The sequence below is a fragment of the Macrosteles quadrilineatus genome, unplaced genomic scaffold, assembly GCF_028750875.1.
Source record: "Macrosteles quadrilineatus isolate MER2022 unplaced genomic scaffold, UCM_ALF_1.0 Scaffold_2__2_contigs__length_208266976, whole genome shotgun sequence".
NCBI classification, from domain to species: domain Eukaryota; kingdom Metazoa; phylum Arthropoda; class Insecta; order Hemiptera; family Cicadellidae; genus Macrosteles; species Macrosteles quadrilineatus.
Window position 1 is genome coordinate 13,749,781 of NW_026542595.1, and position 21,093 is coordinate 13,770,873.

Sequence of the window (21,093 nt, forward strand, 5' to 3'; positions counted from 1 at the left end):
AATACATTAACTTGTACACTAACTTATAAAGGTATCAAATGTCGCACCAGTAGGTTTAAAATCTTAATATTTATAAATTTTGTAATGCTAATTTAACTTTTCTTTTACCCAACTTAGTCTGACTACATGATTGTGATATTATTTTAAATACTATACAATTGGGCCGGTGCGAGGTGTTTTCCCAAACATGCAAGAGCCATTTTTGGGCTTCCTCAATACTCAACCCACTCCCACCACTTTACACATAACTTATTATTAAAAAAAAACTAAATACATCTTATCTTACTAATATTATAAATGTGAAAGTTTGTGTGTTTGTTTGTTTGAAGTTCAATCACGCATAAACCACTGGACGGATTGGGCTGAAATTTGGCATGATGATAGCTTACATTCCGGATTAACATATAGGCATATTCTTATCTCAAAAATCCTTTCGGGCTCCTCCCCAGTGGCTCTGTAATTCCCCATGTTAACCTTATGAGTATTCATATTTAAAGGGAATTAAAGAATTTAGTCAGCTGTTTCAACTAAAAAAGTTGGTTCTATGATATGGAAAAGCATTAAAAAGTTATAAGATTTACCAACAGGGTGCAGCACTATATTTTTTTTTGCATTTATGACAATAGCTAATTTGATCTAAGCAGCAACAAAAAACTGTGATTCGCAATGAGAACTGTCAAAGTAGGATTGTTTACAGTCATGTTTATGTTTTTCATTTCATGAATAATTTGTGATATTTTGCGAATTGTTGATAATTTATTTTTCTCTATTGTTTAGGTGAAGCGGTAGAACATTATGGCTATGGTTGATGTGTAATACTATAGAATACTGTAAATTTAAAAAAGCAAATTTTATCAAACTGTGTCCTCCCATATTGCAAACGCAAAGCTTGAGTATAACTGCAATAAGCATTTTATACTTATATTCCAACCCCGTACGAAGGACGGGTACTCTGCTAGTTGTCAAATATATAATGAAATGACATAGACATAAGACATAAGACATATTTTATTTACACAATACGTTCTTTATAAAGTATATTTCATACATAAGAACAGGTGTTTCGTCATAGTGATGTATTTTATAGTAAAATTAATAGTTAAAATAATAAAAATAAACTCATGTAGGATATCAGAGAATTTTTATCTACATTATAGGGTTCTCCAAAAATTTGTCAAGTGAATAGTAGGCTTTCTCAATTATTTTATCTTTTATTTTATCTTTGAATTGAGTAGCATTTAAATTTTTAAGATACAGGGGTAATTCATTGTACAATCTAAGTCCCATATATTGAGGGCTGTTCCTAAAAGTCGTCAATTTGTGATGTGGTAATCTGAAATTATATTTATTCCTTGTATTATAATTATGTGTAAATTTGACTACATCTGACAAATTTTCCTTAGTGTTATGTATCCAATTTAGAATTTCATTTATGTATAATCCAAAAATGGTGTGAATTCTAAGATTTTTAAACAGGTTTTTACATGATTTTCTCCTTCTTGATTTGGTTAAGATTCTAATAATTTTTTTCTGTAAAATTAGTAGGGATTTGACTTCTGTTGACACTCCCCACAGTATGATTCCATACCTCAAGATGGATTCAACGTATCCATAGTAAACTGTGATACATGTATCCTGAGGTACACAGTTTATCAGGTGAAAGAAAGCAAAAGAAATAGATCTTAGTTTGCCTTTCATCTTATCTATGTGAATCTTCCAATTAATATGAGTATCAAGCAATACACCCAAAAATCTATGAGATTCTACTAAATTTGGAATTTTATCAAGAATTACATTGTTTTTTTAAAGAAAATTTAATTATATGAGTTTTGTCAATATTCAGCTTTAAACCATTATCTGTAAACCAATTTTTCATACAATCCAAAGTGTTTTCTATTGATACAATTAAGTTATTTACTGAATCCTCTCTTATGATTGCTGTTGTATCATCAGCAAATAAGATTAAATCTCTGCCAATAGCTTTTGGAAGGTCATTCATTAATAAAGATCAGGAAAAACAGAGGGCCCAATATTGACCCTTGAGGTACACCATGGAATGAATAAGTGTTTTTTCAACGATAATTAAGGTAATATGTACATCCAAAAACATAACACTTTGAAACAATGGTTGATAACAACCGTCTATTTGGTTGACAAAATTTTTTGCTTTCTAAAATGAATATCTATGAGTCTTTAACAACATTTAGCACATAAAAAAATGAACATTTTTCTATCCAATAAATAAAATAATAATAAATGTCAAATATATAATATCAAATGAATGAATTTAACTAGGTACAATACAAAAGTATAACATTGAACAAAGATTAGAAATAAAAATGTAATTGTAAAATAAATTATTAACGAGCTGTTGGCCCGTCCTACGTACAGGAATTGAGTAGTTAACTAAAACTGAAGTTATGTAAATATTTCCATTTCTTATCCAAGCAGAGTTTAAGCGGTTAAACATTTTTGTAAGCAAAAAGCTACCAAGATTAATTAAAACATGTGAATATTGTTATTTTCCTATTCATTTCTCAAAAAGTAGGACAAAAATAATTTGCATAATCTTTCCTCTGAAGATTCGGGGCATATTTGTATACAACAGTGGCTATAGAATCCTATTTATTTCCTATAATCAATGGCAAAATCATAGAACAATAAACTAACCTGATAGTTGTATAAAATATTTTTTATATTCAACCAGCTGTTAGTTAAAACAAATTATATTGCACTAAAACAAACTTAAAATTTTAAATACTGCTCAAAAAATTAATTAGAACATCCTGCATTTTACCATGTATATTTAAATAATCTTTCATCCTCTAACCGATTAAATGAACGTATCAATGAGTATAGCATTACACATAGTATTAATAAGTCAACCCTATGTGTGCCATTATTATCCAAATGCTGAATTTGTGTCACACATGCTTAATGTTTACAGCTGTTATGTTAAGCAAATTATTTTATACCAAAAGCTAGTTTAGAATGTTAGCGTCGGCTGCTAGACTTAAAAAAAATTAAAACTTAATTTCTAAATAACTGGGACCCTAAACTAAAATTATGGCTTCGACATTCCCTAGTTTTCAAAATTATCTTTCTTTCAACACAAAAATCCTAAAAATCCGTCAAGTGGTTGATTTAGAATCGTGAAATAAAAAAACCCTGTCACGTTTTAATATTATAGATAGTAATTTTAATTAATGGAACTATTAACCCTTCGAGCGTCACTTGTCGAAAAATCGACTCACGACACACTTTGTGTAGTGTCACTTGTCGATTTTTCGACACACGAACATCGTTTACTGCGAAGGCTCTATGACTGACTGAATCGGATTGAACTGGATCGAGTTAGGTATCGTCATAGACTAACTAACACAAGTAGACTTCTCATCCCATTGTAAATTTTGAAGCACGTTTTTCGTGTCTCGTTCATGTACGTGACACAAAGGCGCTAGTGTCGATGAAACTTTGTTTCCATTATTTTAGGGTTAATTTCTTGATTTGTGCTTTACTGTTTGGTTATATAACTAGGGGACAAGTTATTGTTTATGATTAGATCGTATTATTTGGTTAAACGAGGTTTTAAATGGCTGTAATAACGGGAAACAAATTGTAAACAAAACACGAACTCTACAGAAAACCGGACAGAACTAACAATAAAATTGGCTTCAGCTGTTCCATAAGGATGAGAAATCTACTAAGGGAGTATGTTTTATCTATGGTATCGTTCTTTTTGTTAGATTCAGAGCTTTCTCCGGAGGTCTGTCTCCAAGCGCTATTCATTTTAGTTCCAAAAATATTGTAGCAGACAGCTGACGTGCGTATTTGTAAACAGCTAGGTTAACCTCGGACCGATGACTGATGTGTTTAATTACGTTTATAATTGTTTTAGTGTTAAAAATCAAAAGTAGTGATATACGTGGTGCATTATAAGAATATTTAAGTGATTTTGAAGGGCTGGTTGATGATCCTGAAGAAGTAGGTAGTGATATTGATGTAAATTATCAGCCAGATTCCTAGCTATGGTTAGTCCAACCTAAAGGTGAGTGAGCGTAGCGAACGAGCTCTAACCTAAAGGTGAGTGAGCGTAGCGAACAAACTTCAACCAGGACGTGATTGAGCCATGCAAACAAGATAATCTTGAAAATTAAGAAGTTAAACGGGGCAAAGCCCGCGGGTTACAGCTAGTTATTATATATTTGTAATCCTCATAAAATTTAGAACAAAGTGGCTATTTTCAAATATTTATAGGCCTATAATTTATACAATTTCATTGAGCGCAAACTAATTTTTTTTTTTGAAAATTTTCCAAAATATTTTTTTTTTTACTTAAAAAATTTTGTTGAAACAAATGTTCCTTGTGTTTTATGTATAATACTGAAGCCCATGATTTTCCAAACAAAATGGTATATAGAACAGTAGAATTAACATTGTTTTAAGCTTCTCAGATCCGTTTTAATAAAACCTTGCAAATGCGCCAAAAATAGGCGGACATTAAGGCCTAAACTATGGACACTCGGAGGGTTAAAAAATTCTTAAATATAAGATTAGCCAATCTTTTTAACGGGTCATTTTAGATTTATATCTACAAACCAACAGGAATTGGTGGTAGTATTTGGTGATGCCATTGAGTTAATAGGATTTATTAAAACATTTTTTTTTTACTTCTATTTTAGGTATGACATTGTGTTGTCTATATCTACTGGTACTTATACAGGGCCGGCGCAATTAAGGACCATGCGTAACATGCAGCTGCCAAAGCAGGGTGGCAAAGCCAGCGAATTGGCACGGTAGGTGACACGCATCAATGGTGACGAAGCATCCATGGCGTTATCAAAATTTGTTGAAATCTTTTTTAGGGATCACATAATTTGTCCGAGTTTTCAGTTGTCCAAGTTTGTTAACACGTAGAGTGCTGACTACATCAATTGATGTAGTTGCGCCACGAGCGCTCCTATCGGCCTACATCAATTGATGTAGTTGCGCAACCCCCACTACATTAGCTCAGTATGAGCTCAGCTATTGCCGGGGAACATTATAATTGTTGCTAGTCTGTAGCTTAGAATGTGAGCTTTATTTTGGTGTAGGTCCGAAAAATCCCGTCTGACAATGGAGATTTTCTCTCTTCAAGCCACATTACAAAGCCACTGACTACTGATCCAGGCAGTGCTGCTACCTTTGGGTGTTTCAGGGAACTACGTCCAATCTTGGGGTAACGTAGTACAATCACCGCTGCTCTTTTGTTATTTGTCACACTGAAATATTTGAATGCCAATTGCGTTCGCTGTTACGGTACCGCGCCGGAGCTTTGCCCAGGCCTAGCAGTCATTGGCAAGCGCCTGTTTGAATGCCACACTCAGAGTGTTAAAAATAACAAAATATTAGGAAAACCAGATGTCCGAGGTTCATTTGTCCAAGGTTTGATAAATAACTAATAATATTTAAATAAATCAACTGTTCGAGTTTTAATTTGTCCGAGATTATTAAATTATATTAAAATATCAGTTGTCCGAGTTTTCATTTGTACGAGGTTGGTGTAAATATTAAATAATAATAATCTTTGGATAAATCAACTGTCCAAGCATTCATTTATCCGAGGTTTTAAAGTATTTAAAAAAATGTTGAAATAACAACTGTCCGAGTATCGTCAGCATCAAAAGTGACACTGCCGCCGAGACTAACGTCTCAGGGTCCTGGTCAGAAACCGATGAGAACCTATTTAGTGAAGGAGTGGAGGACGTGACGTCACTCTTCTCTTGAGGGAACACGATTACCGCAACGATAAGAAACGATATGAGGTGTCGTGGCGTAGTGGTTAGCATACTTGACTGATGTCCATGATACAATCTCACCGGTGACATTAACTTTTTGCCAAATATTTTGCTTGGAATGCGATTACTTCTTAACTGTCAGCTTTTGTTAGAATTTGAAGCATTTATAATTTTATTTTATGAACAGGACTATTTATTTATTTATTAGTAAACCTTCATTCAATTTTTATCTTATATATTTTTTATATTATCAGCAAGTTTGGTTAATTAGGTTAGGTTATGACAGTTTAATTTTTAAATTAAAAATTAAAAAAAATAGTTTTAAAATTAAAAATTAAATTTTATAATTAAAAAATTATAAAGTTAATTTTATAGTTTTTTTTTAAGTTGACGTGAGGGGCTCTCCTATAATCCCCCACTCCTTCGCAGAAGAAATTCTCATCGGTTTCTGACAAGGACCCTGAGACGCTAGTCTCCACGCCAGTGTCACTTTTGATGCTGACAATACTTGGACAGTTGATATTTCAAAATTTGTTTAAAATAATTTAAAACCTCAGACAAATGAAAACTCAGACGACTGATTTTTCTAATATTTTTTTAATTTTTAACAAACTTGGATAACTGAAATCTCGGACAAATGAACCTCTCCCCTTTTGTTTGTGAAAAAATATGTTTTTGCCAAAGTAGGTAATGTTTGTTTATCCCCTATGAGGTTTGGTCGCATTTTTTATGTACTAAAGAACCAGCCTTTTTCTATTCAGTGATTCTTTTAAGAGAAATCCACACTGCTATAATTATAGGGGGCTATCCTTTCAGAGTCGGTGCCGTACATATATATAGGGTGTTTCAAGGGAGCTATGACCAAATTTAAGGAAATATGGTTCCTTGGATCAAAACTAGAAAAAATGTCCTATAAGCATCATTTTTATTTTTTTGTTTATCAAAATATCTTGTCAATTTTTTAATCAGGTGAGGTAAAAATGTTCAACAGATACATTGTAAACCAAAAGAAAACAAATTTTACATATAAATAGAAAACGAGTAAGTTTAGAAACTATGCTAACAGGACATTTTTTCTAGTTTTTATCCAAGGAAACATATCTCAAAGTTTGTCAAGGTTCCCGTGAAACACCCTGTCTACAGAAAATATGTACTATAAGAGTGATAACTCTTTATTGTGTATAACATTTATTACCACTACAATCTAGGTCATTATAAGCATATCTTTAAGAAATTGTCTGTGATGCCCTTAGCCTGTATTTATATCTTTCAATGTCTATTATACCATATTAAAAATAACTGTGATATTTTGCTTTGTAATAAGGATGTGCACAACTATGACAAAAAACTGTAATAATATAAGAATATATCAATGACTTTATGCCACCACTCAAGCTAGCTTTAAATATACCGCTACCAAATTGTACAAGTTACCAGTTAGAGTTAAAGAGTTAGTTATCATTAAATGTTTTTAAAGGAGCCATCACGAGAATTCTACTAAAAAATTGTTTTTATAAACTAGAAGATTATTTTGCCTCAATCTTAGATAAGTCTTAAGTTATATTGTTGACACAGCCTATACACTATTGTATTTTTCAATATATACAATTTGTGTCCATGGAATAAAGTTGATTTGATTTGATTTGAGGTCTTCTGGGTAAGATTGTGTCACAGACAGAAACTTATTGCTAAGTGCTGTTGTTTTACCCTCTTTGCAGACAGGTATCCTCAGAAACTAATATGCCAAGCTTTTTTTCCCACCTTTTCGGGGGAGTGCTCTTAATTAGGATGGCTGTCTAAAATTAAAGGTCAGAACAGAGCAATAGGTTTCGGTCTGTGATGTAATCGTACCAAGAAGACCTAGTTTGGAGTGTCAGTGGTAGTGTATGTGGAAATCTCACTTTTTAGTAATTTGTTGCCGTTTTTACCTGGCAAGGTGTGTGGGACTAGAGGTGTCTATGTGGTCAGATGACCCGTGTGGGCTCTGGGCCAGCATGGTGATGCGGGGAACTTCCATCTCACTGGAGATGCTGCGGCTACGGCTGGGCGGGGCACCGGGACTTGGCCCCCCCCGCCTTAGTGTACCACCTCCTACAAGCTCCCCAAACTCTGCCATCTTGCTACACGCCAGGTCTTGCTGTGTAGACAATCAGGAAAGTTATACAAACTTACAATGGGTAACACAATAAACAAATAGTTAAATACAAGAAACATCTTGGTTCTTGACAACACCTTTGGTTTTGTAACAACAAAACCAAAGGTTCCACAAATCTATTGTCTGTTATATTTCAGGATTGTTTTCTTTTCATTATAGTATAGATAAAAAAAATATTTTTGTTCACTAAGTGGAATAATACAATTTTACTCTAGAATGAATAATAGGCGAGTAACTATTGTATGCAATAGAACCTAAGAACAGAAATATTCTCTTCTGAGTTTTCGTTGTAAAGCACTGGCATATCAGCTCGTATGACATTATAGAAGATTTTAAATGTGTAAAATTATATTGAAACCAACCCATACTCAAAGAACTATTCTGCATGAATAATTTAAAGATAACTGCTTTCAATGTCAACATAACAAAATCATTCAAGTAAAATTTCAAATTCAGCTTAAAATACTCAACCAAGAAGTAGCTGTCTAGAAGTATGGATAGTTGATTGATAATTTTATTCATACTTGGATTAAAATACCTACTATGTATGGTCGCCATTTCATCGAACAGTATTAACAGTATGATTGATTAGTAAAGTAATGACTGTATTTTAGTATGTATAACTATATTATTCAAGTACAAAATTGTTTTATAACCTTAAGAGTTTGAATGTTCCCAATGGATCTTTTCTTCTTAAACTTGACAGAGGGCCCTCGTTTGCAGGTCCCATTGTCTGGTGGTGACATTCCAGTGATCTTGTTAGGGTCAGACCAGTCTCTACCTCCAAACACCTGTCACAGCCAGAGGAATGATCATAAAAATACTATAAAGTAATGAAAGTCATTCGTTAATTAACAATACCATAGTATTTAAACTTTTAAAATAATCAAATAAAATATTTTTTTTAACAATTATTTTACTTAATGACTTAGATACATGTTATTAACTTCTTAACTCATTGTTTAGAGTTATTTGAAAATGTGGAGGTATGAGTATTACAATTTTGGTAAATAAACTATTATATTGGAATGGATGCTCTAATAATTTTTATTTGTAATAACTCCAACAATAACTGCCTAGAGGTCGTAATCATCTGAGTGAGTAAAATGGTACAACAACTCCAACTTTTCGAACCCCAGATCATCGGAATTACTATCAGAAAATTTTAAAAACCTAAAACTACAGTACCTAATAAGAATTGTTACGGTATGAAAGAAAGCAGAAGCCGTGATTATAGCAAAATCCTGAACATTGCCTGCAGTTGTGTAGACACCATCATCGTTTTCCACCTTAACTGAAACATCATAATCATCTTCCATGATATCTCCTATGGTCTTGTAGACATCATCATAATCTTCTGAGATTGTGGCAAAATATTTCAAATCTTCCATGATCAATTGGACATAATTTTTGTCTTCTAAGATCCCGGCAAAATCTTGAACATCTTTTGCACTATTGAAGATATCATTATCGTCTCTCGTAGTCAAAGAAAGACATAATTGTTTTAATGATTAAAAAAATTTAATATAAGCATTTTTACAATACCAGTGCTTGTACTAAATAAAGTTATCAACAACAACTGTTAACTGGTTTATGCAGTATATAAATAAATTAGATTATCACCTGCAATCACAAAAACATCACCATCGTCTTCCACAATCGCAATAAAAGCGTGAATTTTTCAATTGTAACATAAAATCAATTTTCATTTCATTTCATTTCATTTTCATTTCATTTCATTTCATTTCATTTTTTTCAAAATCTTCACAGACACGTTCTGCAATCACGATAATATTACAAAATTGTTGAAGCTCAGCTCAAGCTTGATTTTTTATTTAGTACTTGTTCACTCGAGCTTTTAGGCAAGACTCAGCTCCGTTCACAAATCGAACGGCTTGCACTTCTCTATTAAATAACTTATATAAATCACTAAAATGTGCAATATAATCTGTAAAAATGTTCTTTTTTTATTTGCTACTAGCAGTTACCCGACGCGGGTTGCTGCGCTTAACAACTATTATTTTAAATGGTAATTTGTTCTTTAGGATGAATAATAAAATTGTATACCAAAAATAAAAATAGAATATTTTACTTTGCCAGTGGATAAACAATGGTTTTTGTTTTTTCATTAGGTGTATAAATTTTAGGCGTCGCCCAGCGAGCACATAATAATAATAATAATAGAGAGGACACGGCGTTTAACCAAATGCACTGAAAGTGTGGCCAAATCCGCCATCTTGGTCCGTCATACAGCCTGAATCCAAGACCCGCGAGCTCAGTTCGAATTAAAAACCCCGCGACAAATACACGATCATAAACAACATTAATAGTTGACAAAAAATTCTGAAATTTTGCACACTTGTAGATATAATACTGAGGAAAACGATGGTGTTAATATAAAATTATTAGTTATGATAGTAATTTAGTTATAAATATGTTTAATACTTATGTAGTTTAATTTTTCAGATTCAGACATGAAAAAGTTGTATTGCGAGGAATTTTTTTATTTTTTGGTCAGAAAAATTTCGTCAGCGGGAAAGTTGTGGATAAATAACCAAATTTAACTATCCGATTCACCAAAAATTTTTATCGTGTTCGGTTTTCTAAAAAAATCAGGTACAAAAGGGATCCATTGCCGCTGCTCCGCGCCACGCCCGCTGCGCCGCCGGGCCGTCGTCTATACATTTTCAAATATATTCAAAGAAATTTTCAAATATATTGCCTATGAAGAATTTTTAACCGTTTAGCACAACTTTTTAAGGACTAATTAGCTTTCAGTATCATCCAAGATAAACTATAAGATAATTCTGTAAGTTAAATTAAACTTCCCAATTATATTTGTAAAATTACCTACACTCAATTTATTGTCCCAGAAAAATTACAGTTTTATTGAGATGTTGCCTGATATTATTTTTGTGAAGACTTTCGTTAAATATTTTACAGTAGTAGCGAACTCTAACATTGAAATATTTTTGAGCAATAATTTTAATTAGGTACTAAACAAAAATTATTTGTGTCCATATTGTTTCATATCCTGAGAAATTTGTACTATTTGGAAACAAATTTACTCCTACACATTGTCCAAGTACTTTGTTCGTCAAGTCCTCAATTACATTGTTTTCCTTTACACTAATATCATTAACTTTATATCTACACTATTCTCATCAAGCATAGCAGACGACTAGCGCAGAGCTATATCTCTAGCCCTGCGACCAGCGTGCTGCACACGCCGGGACTACTGTTGGGGAAATAAATATGTGCTTGAGTTTGAGCCTAAATATCTCTTGAGATTAATTATCCGATTTTGTTGAGACAAAAATTAAATATAAACTGGTTTAAATACATTTTACGTGGTAACAATTTAAAAAAATCCGTTTACCAAAAAAATTTTTATAGTTGAAAGATTCTAAAAAGTACCGGTTTTTAAGAAACTCTGCACTAACACTGAAGTTTAAAACTTAATTGTAAACAAACTACTGAGCCAATCTTTCTGAAATTTGTATGGCTTATTGGTAGATTTATTGTTAACAGTTCCATGCATTTTAAAATTTTTACTCACGATAGTTTGTATGCTGATGTTTATTTTTAAATCGTATGCTAACATCGTTCATAAGACGCTAAAAATTTCGTTCAAAATATCATCGTGTTTGTCGTGACACAAGAAATAACACCAATATGACAGATTTATAATGCGAACAAAGGTGTTTTTTGAACAGATATATATTTGTAAACAAAAATTTACCCCACAACTGGCAGGCCGATTGGCTCAGTGGTTTGTTTACAATTAAATTTTAAACTTCAGTGTTAGTGCAGAGTTTCTTAAAACCCGGTACTTTTTAGGATCTTTCAACAATATAAATTTTTCTGGTAAACGGATTTTTTTTATTGCTATTACGTAAAATGTATTTAAACCAGCTTATATTTAATTTGTGTTTCAACAAAATTGGATTATTCATCTCTGAGATATTTAGGCTCAAACTCGAGTGCACATATTTATTTCCCCGACAGGTAGGCTAGCGCCACCATCTTTGTCCGTTTCGCCGGCTAGTAAGACTGCCACGCTCCTGCGCTCCGAGTAGCGCTTCTATTTTGTTATGTGTTCGCTGGCGTCGCCTATCACCAAAAAATTTAAATTTAAATTTTTCGTTTAAATTTAGAAAATGAATGCTTTTCACACAGACAGCTGTATGTGTGAAAAGCATTCATTTTCTAAATTTAAACCGACGATAGTCAGGGATTGCCCTAGGGCCTTATAATGATGATTGTGAAAGCAAGACACAAAAGAAATTGTAGTTGCTTAAATTCAGAGGGTAATTTGGATGAAATCATTTAGTATTCTTGGGATTAAGACTATTTCTCTTTTAAACTTACCACTGATAATTTTTGCTTCAATCAATTTTTGTGTCATTTTTTTAATCGTCAGTATGGTAACGTTGCACAGCTTCAGTGGATTTAATTTTCGCATTAGTATTATTGGAGTTCCTTCTTTTAATGACAGTAATGTGGAGGGTTAATGACAAATTGAGAGGCATTTGAATACCCGAGATAGCACGCACGATTATTATTCACTTAATAATTTATGTTAGATTGTGTGGGTATAGCACAAAAGAAAAAACATATTAAGGCATTGCCATCCCTTTTATTGTTTATAACACTTTGATAAAGGTTTTTATGTTTACATATTTAACATTGGAGAATTTAAATGTTGTTGAGTGCACAGGTGTGCTGCAATTGGGGTTTAATAGGCCTAAATTGGGACTTATCCAAAAGTAAAATAGTTTTTTGTACTGCACTCTGTGGAAACATTGTGGCACTATTTCAAATCATGACTAATACAGCATGTTGTGATTGATTATTCAAACCTACAAAACAGTTGCCCGGTAACAGCTAGTTATATTTATTTGTAAACATTGTAGTTCAAAAAGTCTGACATTGGCCCACTCAAAACCCTCTGGAGCGGAGCCCTTTTGACGGACCTACACCAAACTTCACACAAACCATCCTTGAATAATGTTTAATAATTCCTGAAAGTTGCATCACAACCTGTTGAGCGGTTTCAGAGACCATAAGGTACATACATATATATCTAATATATAAAATTCTCGTGTCACAGTGTTTGTCTGCAAACTCCTCCGGAACGACTTCACCGATCGTTATGAAATTTGGTGTGTAAATTCTGTAGGTATGCGAATCGGACGTAAACTATTTACCGTTTCGAAATTCTTAAAAGGGCTCCGCCCCAGTGGCTCTGGAGTTTCCCATGTTAACCTTATGAGAAATGGAATTAATGAATCTTAACAGCTGTTTCAATTAAACAAGTTGGTTCTGTTCTATGATGTTCAATAGCATTAAAGTTACAAGGATTACCAACAGGGTGCAGCACTATTATTTCTTTTACATTTATGACAACAGCTAATTTGCAACCAAAAGGTGAGTGAGCGTAGCGTACGAACTTCAACCTGGAGGCGAGTGAGCGTAGCGAACGAGCTAACCTGAAGGCAAGTGAGCGCAGCGAACGAGCTCCAACCCAAAGGTGAGTGAGCGTAGCGAACGAGCTCCAACCCAAAGGTGAGTGAGCGTAGCGAACGAACTTTAACCAGGACGTGATTGAGCGATGCGAACGAGATCATCTTGAAAATTAAACGTAACGGTACTTTCTTTCCATCGGTCTGCTATGGGGAAACCTATAACTTAGGCGATACGAAGTTCGCCGGGTCAGCTAGTATATATATATATATATATACATACATACATACATAGTTCTTCTTTTATAGATATAGATGAATTGAAAATGGAAGAAGCACCAAAAATGAAGTATTTATCCAAATTTGTTATGTTTCAAATTAACCATAATCATAATCATGTTTATTGGCACATAACGTACAGAGTTTGATTAAGATGATTGGAGTTATACTATACGTTCCTACGGCTGGAATTATGGCTATGGACTCTCAGACTGGCTCCAAGGTCTGGTGTTGTTGATACTTACCCTGATGGCGTCCACTGTTAGAGGCCCACAGCAGCCCTCCTCATAGTACAGTTGCAAGTATTGCTCCTTCAGCCAGATGATCCTCCTGTCACTTTGCTGCAACTGCCTCTTCAATCCTCTCACCACAGAACACAACCCGTGATACCATGTCCTGCAACATCATCACAACTGTACTCACTCCCTCACTCATTATACAAACATGGATAAAACACAAACCTTAAGTTTAAGTTACAGAGGATTAGGATTTGAGGAAGGTCAATAGCTTTTGATGATTTAAAACTGAACTCAGCATTCCTGGGTTATTGGCCTTTTAGCTGATCTTAGTGAGTAACAAACCACAGAGATTATCAGACTCATATTCAGCTTGAAACACATACCCATTCACTAAGTACTTAAATCAAGTGTTTACCAGCACAGGGAGGGTGGACACAGCAGGAAAAGCACTCGGTTGTCACTGAGGTTGGCTCCGTACACTATAGCTAGACAGCTCTTGTCTATGGGGATATGGCTGATGTTGAAACGCCTTAGTGTGTTGGTCAGGTCCAAGTCCTTATCTTTGTCTCGAGCACCCAGTGTTATCTCCTGAATAATATTCATCATACAACCTTTAACATGAGCTTATATAAAATAATATTGCATTTCCTAAAAAAAAAATTACCATCTGTAGGCCTTCACAACCCACTCAGAATTTATTTGTAGGCTTACTGGAGCTAAGGACTCTTAAGTCCATCTTCAACAATACTACTTTGCCTCACAATAGTTAATCACTAGTGTAAATAAATGTAACACGTTATTTCAACAGTTATTTCTAATATTTGAAGTTTGAGTGAAGCAAGTGGTGTTAATGACTATAGAACAAAATTATTAGACATTCCATTCCCATGTTAAAGCTGTTATCAGTTTTTAAATTAAAATGGATGTAGTTGAATTGAACCATTGGCAGATTACACTGATGTAAATTACCGATTTATGTTGAATACACCATCTTTTTCCTGCCACTGCACGGAAATTATTACATTTACACACCTGTAAACAGTACGCAAATAGCTCATTTCCACTTTATTCATTCCCACTCACGTTTGCCATACTTTCGATTTTATACCAATGCTTTTTGGCAAATCTACACACTCTAAGCTTTATTTCGATGTGTCAAATGCCTATATTTTTATTTATTTGATGTTTTTATTTATTTGACGTTCCCTACCGACTGTCACACTCCTATGCAACTGAGGGATGAGTATAGTTGGTAGATAATGTGTTAAACGATGACCACACACTTTAATAATATAACAGATCATTGATGTTGATGGCTCAATTTAACTAAAGGGATGAATTTCATATAATTTATCAGTAGTCAAAGGTATTTGAGGGGAGGGGGGGGGGGTAATAAATACTATTTGAGAGGTATTACTACATTACTATACTATAACATTAAAACAGTGAGTGACTAAGTAGTGTACTACCTTAACAGCGGACAGTTCCAGGAAGCCCTCCTCCAGCCCAGGGGAAGCTACTTCACCCCCCATACTGAGCAGTCCAGGGGCGATGAGCTCTTCAGGGTTGGTACTGAGACTGTAGTCAGCTGTGGAGGTGGCACCACTGGTCTTGAGGCCGCTCCACGTGGGTCTAGACCAGGTAAGAGTGGCACAACTGCGCTCCAGTCTCAGGTACACTAGAGAAGCTCGGGACCCTCCCTCCGCGTCCCAGTGGACCATGGTGGTTCCATGGTGCATTATCTAGAAAACAAAGCATAAATGCAGGGAATCGGTTTTCTAGGAAGATTGTATGTGCGTCAAATAAGATAACAAGAAAATGGGAATACAGTAAAAATATATAGCAAGCACATTTAATGTAAAACTAAACTCTATGAGGAAAAAAACATACTAATAACTTAGAAGTATAATCAAATATATATATAAAAAAACTAACTTAATTTACTGCAATTTTTAAGCACTGTACATTTACAAAATTGGAATAGGCTACTTTTTAATTTGATTCTGTAAGTATATTTGTGAGGCAAAACCCAATGGGAAGAAGACCCCCCGAGGAAGATCCAAGAATCGCTGGAAGGACCAGGTAGAGAGAAGGTTTACGAAAATTAAGAGCAAGGCAAAATGATTCAGAAAACAGGAAGGTAAGGAGGCAACTTTTCGATGAGGCCAAACACCACTTCAGGTATCCTTAGCCATGGGAGTAGCGTAAGAGTAAGTAAGTGTATTATATTAATGTATTTGCAAATTTAAAAATATATAGGTAGATTATGGTGAAAAAAGTTACTATGGGAAATATTATTTAATAAAAACTTAACTCCAAAGCTATAGTTAGAGACTATTTCTTGGCTAATACACAAACATATCATTTCACTGGCAATGTCATTCTTTCCATCAACATTAAAAGTATTAGAACTCAAATTGAGGACTGATTAAGCTGCTAAAAACGCTAAAATGTTGTTTGATTATTTCTCATGACGTAAAATGCTATTTTCCTTTTCTTAACCCTTATTAACACTTAACTTATTTGGGTATCATACATCGTACTAGGTAGTTCTTTAGAGTGTTGGTTGGATAATATCAGTCAGGTTATCTTGAGTGATGCTTACCTGCAAAGTGTGATGGTTGATGTTGTTGTGAGGGGCAGATATTGGGAAGAAACTGACGCCATGATCGTTGTTCAGAGGTTGAACCGGCTGGTATGTGTCCTGCTCACTTGTTTCATCTTCTTTTTCTTCCAAAAGATATGACCTTTCAATACTGGAAGTGTGAATACTGAAAAGTGTATGCCAATTTGAATTACCATTTTTAACTAACAAATTTAAAGAAAAAACTCTGGTACCTTAAAATATTCAAAGGTTTAAGGTCAAAAGTATCAACTAAAAGAAGGCTACTAAACAGCTCCTTAATACCATATGTAGAGAAACAAATATTTATTTGATTAACCTTTTGATTGAGTAAACCCATAACTTTAGATAAACCAACAGTTATTTCAGAAATGTAAATCAGAGCAACTTTCCAATTGATTGGGTGAATACCAGAGTTTATCACCATTACCCAAGTACTCATTGTACAGCATTAAACAAATAACTTGCACAATCAAGACTCAGTTTGATGCTTTAGAGGTGGTATGGTGGGAGAGGAATGGTATACGCAGGGGGAAATCACACCTGATTTGATCAATGAAAGTCTCTGTATCTCTCTCTCGATGGTGGTAGTGCTGATGGAAGCTTGCAATGCGGTCCATGACTGCCTGTGTACGGTAGATCTTGTCCAAGTTGATCAAACCACCAGGACCAATCCTCGTGAAGTAATGGTCCTCCCCATTGTAATCCGATACAAACTGTATACAACAATGAGTTGTCAATATAATAATAGCAGTTAGTACAAGAAAACCAAGAAAGAAGCTGTATTTTCTGACAGTACAAACACAGGATACAATGAAAATATCCAAACCACAACCAATTCAATACTGACGAGTGAACAATAAATTCAAAGTAATGATTATTTGATCATAATTTTCTGCAAAAATTAATTAAAACTTAGAATTTACATGATATTTAAAATATTCATACGTAATGTTTAACATTCTTGGTTTTGTATCTATATGTTTAGTTTGGATAAAAAAGAAGAGGGGAATTAGTTGCCATACATTTTCTTTTACAAACGCATCCTCTTAGTAAAAAATACATTTGAAGGGTTACCTAAAAATACTGCAATAAAAATATATATTATATATCAAATAATATACCTCTAGGAGTTATTTTCTGTCATAGCTGCATTCTGATTGAGGACTCTATTGACGAAATAACAATAAAACTCTCATGCGTTTTGGACAGTTCTAGCCGAAAAATAATTAAGACCAGTTCTAAATCAAATAAACTTTCTTACACCATTTGTTTTGTATGGAAATAAAAAAAAATAAATTAAAAAAAAAATTAAAAAAAACAGTACCTATTTAACGCATTTTTGTTGCTGTACATCTAAATCTTTATTGATGAGTCAAGAGCTGTTACCTCATTAATCTAAGAACTTTCATATTTGAAAATTGGCTAGTTTTAAAGAATTGTTGCTGTTTGCAAAAGCAAGAACTACCCCTAAAAATACCCTGCCCTAAAAATGTAAAAAATAAAAAAAATTAAATTCCACTTTTAAATATTGGTGAAAAATATAGATTTCTTAATTTTATGCTTTGCAGCCATAGCTGAATTCAGTTGAATAAAGATATTATAAACATGATGAATCACCTCTAAATGAGTGTGCTCGCCACTCGGGGCCAGCACAACTAGGCTTGGTGTTGTTGACAGAATGTCTCTTAGGTCTCTAAGGAATGCTCCGAAGAAAGGCACAACTTTACACTCTGGCATGGCAAGCGCACGACTCAGCGCTCTATCGTACTCAACAGACAAGAGCGCCGTGGAGAGGAACTCCAGCACTGGCAGAGGCTCTTTCTCAGTAATTGACAACCAGAACGGCTTCAGCTTGTTGGACCTGGGATGGAAGGGAAAATATCCACAGAACATTAAAAACACTGTCACATTGGTTTTCAAATAATCACCGAATCATCAAAACATTTCCCTGCAATATGTTTTAATTGGTAATTTTTACAACTTTAAACATAGCCCTATGAACTAAATTAAGAAAGTATAGGCTTATTGGTTGTGGAGTATTTCCATAGAAAAATTGGACAAACATTTATTGCAAATTAATACAAAACATTTAAGTTTTTTTTTCTTAGCTACAAATACTTGGTAAAAAATCTACAATTTGTAAGACAAAATAAACTTAAGAAATTTGTTGAAATATCTGTTTCATCACTCCAAACAGAAAGTGGCTATTTTCAATAAAAGCTGACATCAAAGAAAAGTACCGGTAATTGTTTCCCAAGCTCTAACTTACAGCAAGAGAAAAACGATCAGCTCATTTTCCCTTGCTCTAAATTTACTCACATTTGCTCTCAATTAGTTCTCTATTTACCCACAAAACGGCGTGCAAAATTTCTTTTATTCCATATAAAATAATTATTTTTGCAGTTTTTACAAATAATGTATTACTACAATAGAAGTATAACTGAATATCTTATAAGTATATGAAATTAAACCCACATGGGAGAACCCGTGCGTGGGAGTGAGTCGTTGTATATTGCAGCTTAATAAGAAAGAAAAAGAAACTTTGATACTTATTAAAAACAAAACAAAAAACTTCTAATTACTGGCATGATTACAAAGCGCTAGCGGAATTTTGGCTAATCGCATCGGAACAGTGTTTGTTTACGATTTATTTTTATTACAGTATTGAAATCAGCTGGTCTTACTGTTTAACAATAGACATTTTTACCGAAATATGCTTGTAGTTTTTCTGAACTTTTGGTTTCTTTTAGCAGTAGTTTACTGAATGATGTATATAACCTTCTAATTTAACATCTAATAGCAATGACTTTATTGCTTTTATTTTTATAGTAAAACAAGCTGTTGGCCCGTCCTACGTACGGGAATCTAGTAGCCAGTTAAAATCGTGTTTAATTCAGAACAGCTAGTTATGCATTTTAAATCCGATAATTTGAAACCCCTGAAAAAGTTCTCCGGAGCAGAGCATTCGATTCGTATATAAAGCAATGGTCTTACTGAGACGTAGGAATTGGTTAACTCAGGAACTCGGTAACTCGGTCGTGTGTCGGAACTGGCTAACTCTGGAACTGGCTAACCGTCTCAGTCAGGAATTGGCTAACTCCGGAACCCGCTAACTCGATTTTGTCTCGCTGCGGAATTCGCTAACTCTGGAAGTCGCTAACCCGGCCGCGCCCACTGCACGGAGCGTTGCCAACCTTGTACGACAAAATAATCGTACACTGCCGTATTTCAAAATGTCAGTGTCAATGAAGATTGAAGATACAGTAAATGTTTTTGTTTTTTGTTATCAATTCCACTTTTAACAGATAACTAGCCCAAAGTAATTCAAAGACAATAAAAAAATCATGAAAAAGTTTTTTTTTTTTATTTAACTGTACAATAGCCAGTTAAATGTTTATGATTTCGATCTTAAATATAAATGCCATAAGTAGGGTTAAAAGAAAATAATAGAATATGAAAAATATTGAAAATTCAATTTAATTGGTACTAAATAATTAAACCTCTACGAAATTAAGCTAAAATACACGCAAGTTCTCAAACACGGAAAACAAATTTAATCGTAATGTCGTAATAAACCAAAACCATTAATTAATACAGTCTTCAACCATCGTAACTTTCATAACTAATTCATAGATTTAAAATTAAATGTTCGTCGTTGAACCGTCCAACTTACGTGTACAAATATGACATAGACTAAGTTTCATATCAATTTATAGAATAGCTGTAGGTCTAAATCTAGGCCTAATAGTTTAAACCAAAGCATTGTAGGCCTACTAGTAAATAGTTGCCTAATTCTAAAATGTGTTGAATTTTTTAGTAATAATGTTACATGTTTAAAACAGTTTTTAGATTGTACACCTAAGCACCACTAGTAAATAATAGGAGAAGATATAATATTCAGATAATAAAACGTGACAGGGTTATTTTAATTCACGATTCTTAATCAACGAATTGACGGATTTTCCTGATTTGAGTGTTGGGTTTCCTTTATATTGCTTTCACAATCGAAATAAACTATACCAAGCCATTGCTCGGTTCCACGTTCCCCGGTACTGAGCTACACAATAGACAATAGCTTTGTTTTTGGATAAGATCAAGTAATTTTAGCTATGGCCACCATTCATAAGAATTGTAACAAACAAAAACGCCTGGGCCCATTTAGAACCATAAAAACTCCAGACTTTTAAAAAGTAGGCCTACTGAAAGACGTAAAATTAATATTAATTAAAACAAATTAAGAGGATGACCCGGGTTCTACACTAATAGACTAAGATAAAAGAAATTTACAAGTTGTAATGAAATGAAATGAAATGATATTTATTCGTCTATAGACATTATATAAATGCATGAGACACAGTCAAATTATATAAATACGTGCTGGAAGAGGCACAAGTCAAGTTCAGTCAACTAATAATAATAGTAAACAGTGTACAAGGTTTTAGGATACCTAAACTTACACATTATGCAAATAAATAATGGTACAAAAGCAGATAAGCAGGCAGGCTGAAAAAGAGATTCAAGGCTGGAATTAGATAACTATTGTATTTACGCA

At 33.7% G+C, this 21,093-nt stretch overlaps 1 protein-coding gene across 1 annotated transcript in view; it reads right to left on the reverse strand.

Annotated features, from left to right (window-relative positions):
• LOC128983951 (uncharacterized) overlaps positions 1–21,093 on the reverse strand; it is a 412,009-nt gene that overhangs the window by 33,894 nt on the left and 357,022 nt on the right. The window contains exons 50-57 of the mRNA XM_054403229.1: positions 18,159–18,402; positions 17,082–17,254; positions 16,521–16,686; positions 15,385–15,657; positions 14,331–14,503; positions 13,922–14,072; positions 8,589–8,723; positions 7,706–7,914 (exon numbers count right to left, since the gene is read on the reverse strand). Of these exons, the coding sequence (XP_054259204.1) occupies positions 7,706–7,914; positions 8,589–8,723; positions 13,922–14,072; positions 14,331–14,503; positions 15,385–15,657; positions 16,521–16,686; positions 17,082–17,254; positions 18,159–18,402 (1,524 nt within the window). The remainder of the gene's footprint in view (positions 1–7,705; positions 7,915–8,588; positions 8,724–13,921; positions 14,073–14,330; positions 14,504–15,384; positions 15,658–16,520; positions 16,687–17,081; positions 17,255–18,158; positions 18,403–21,093) is intronic.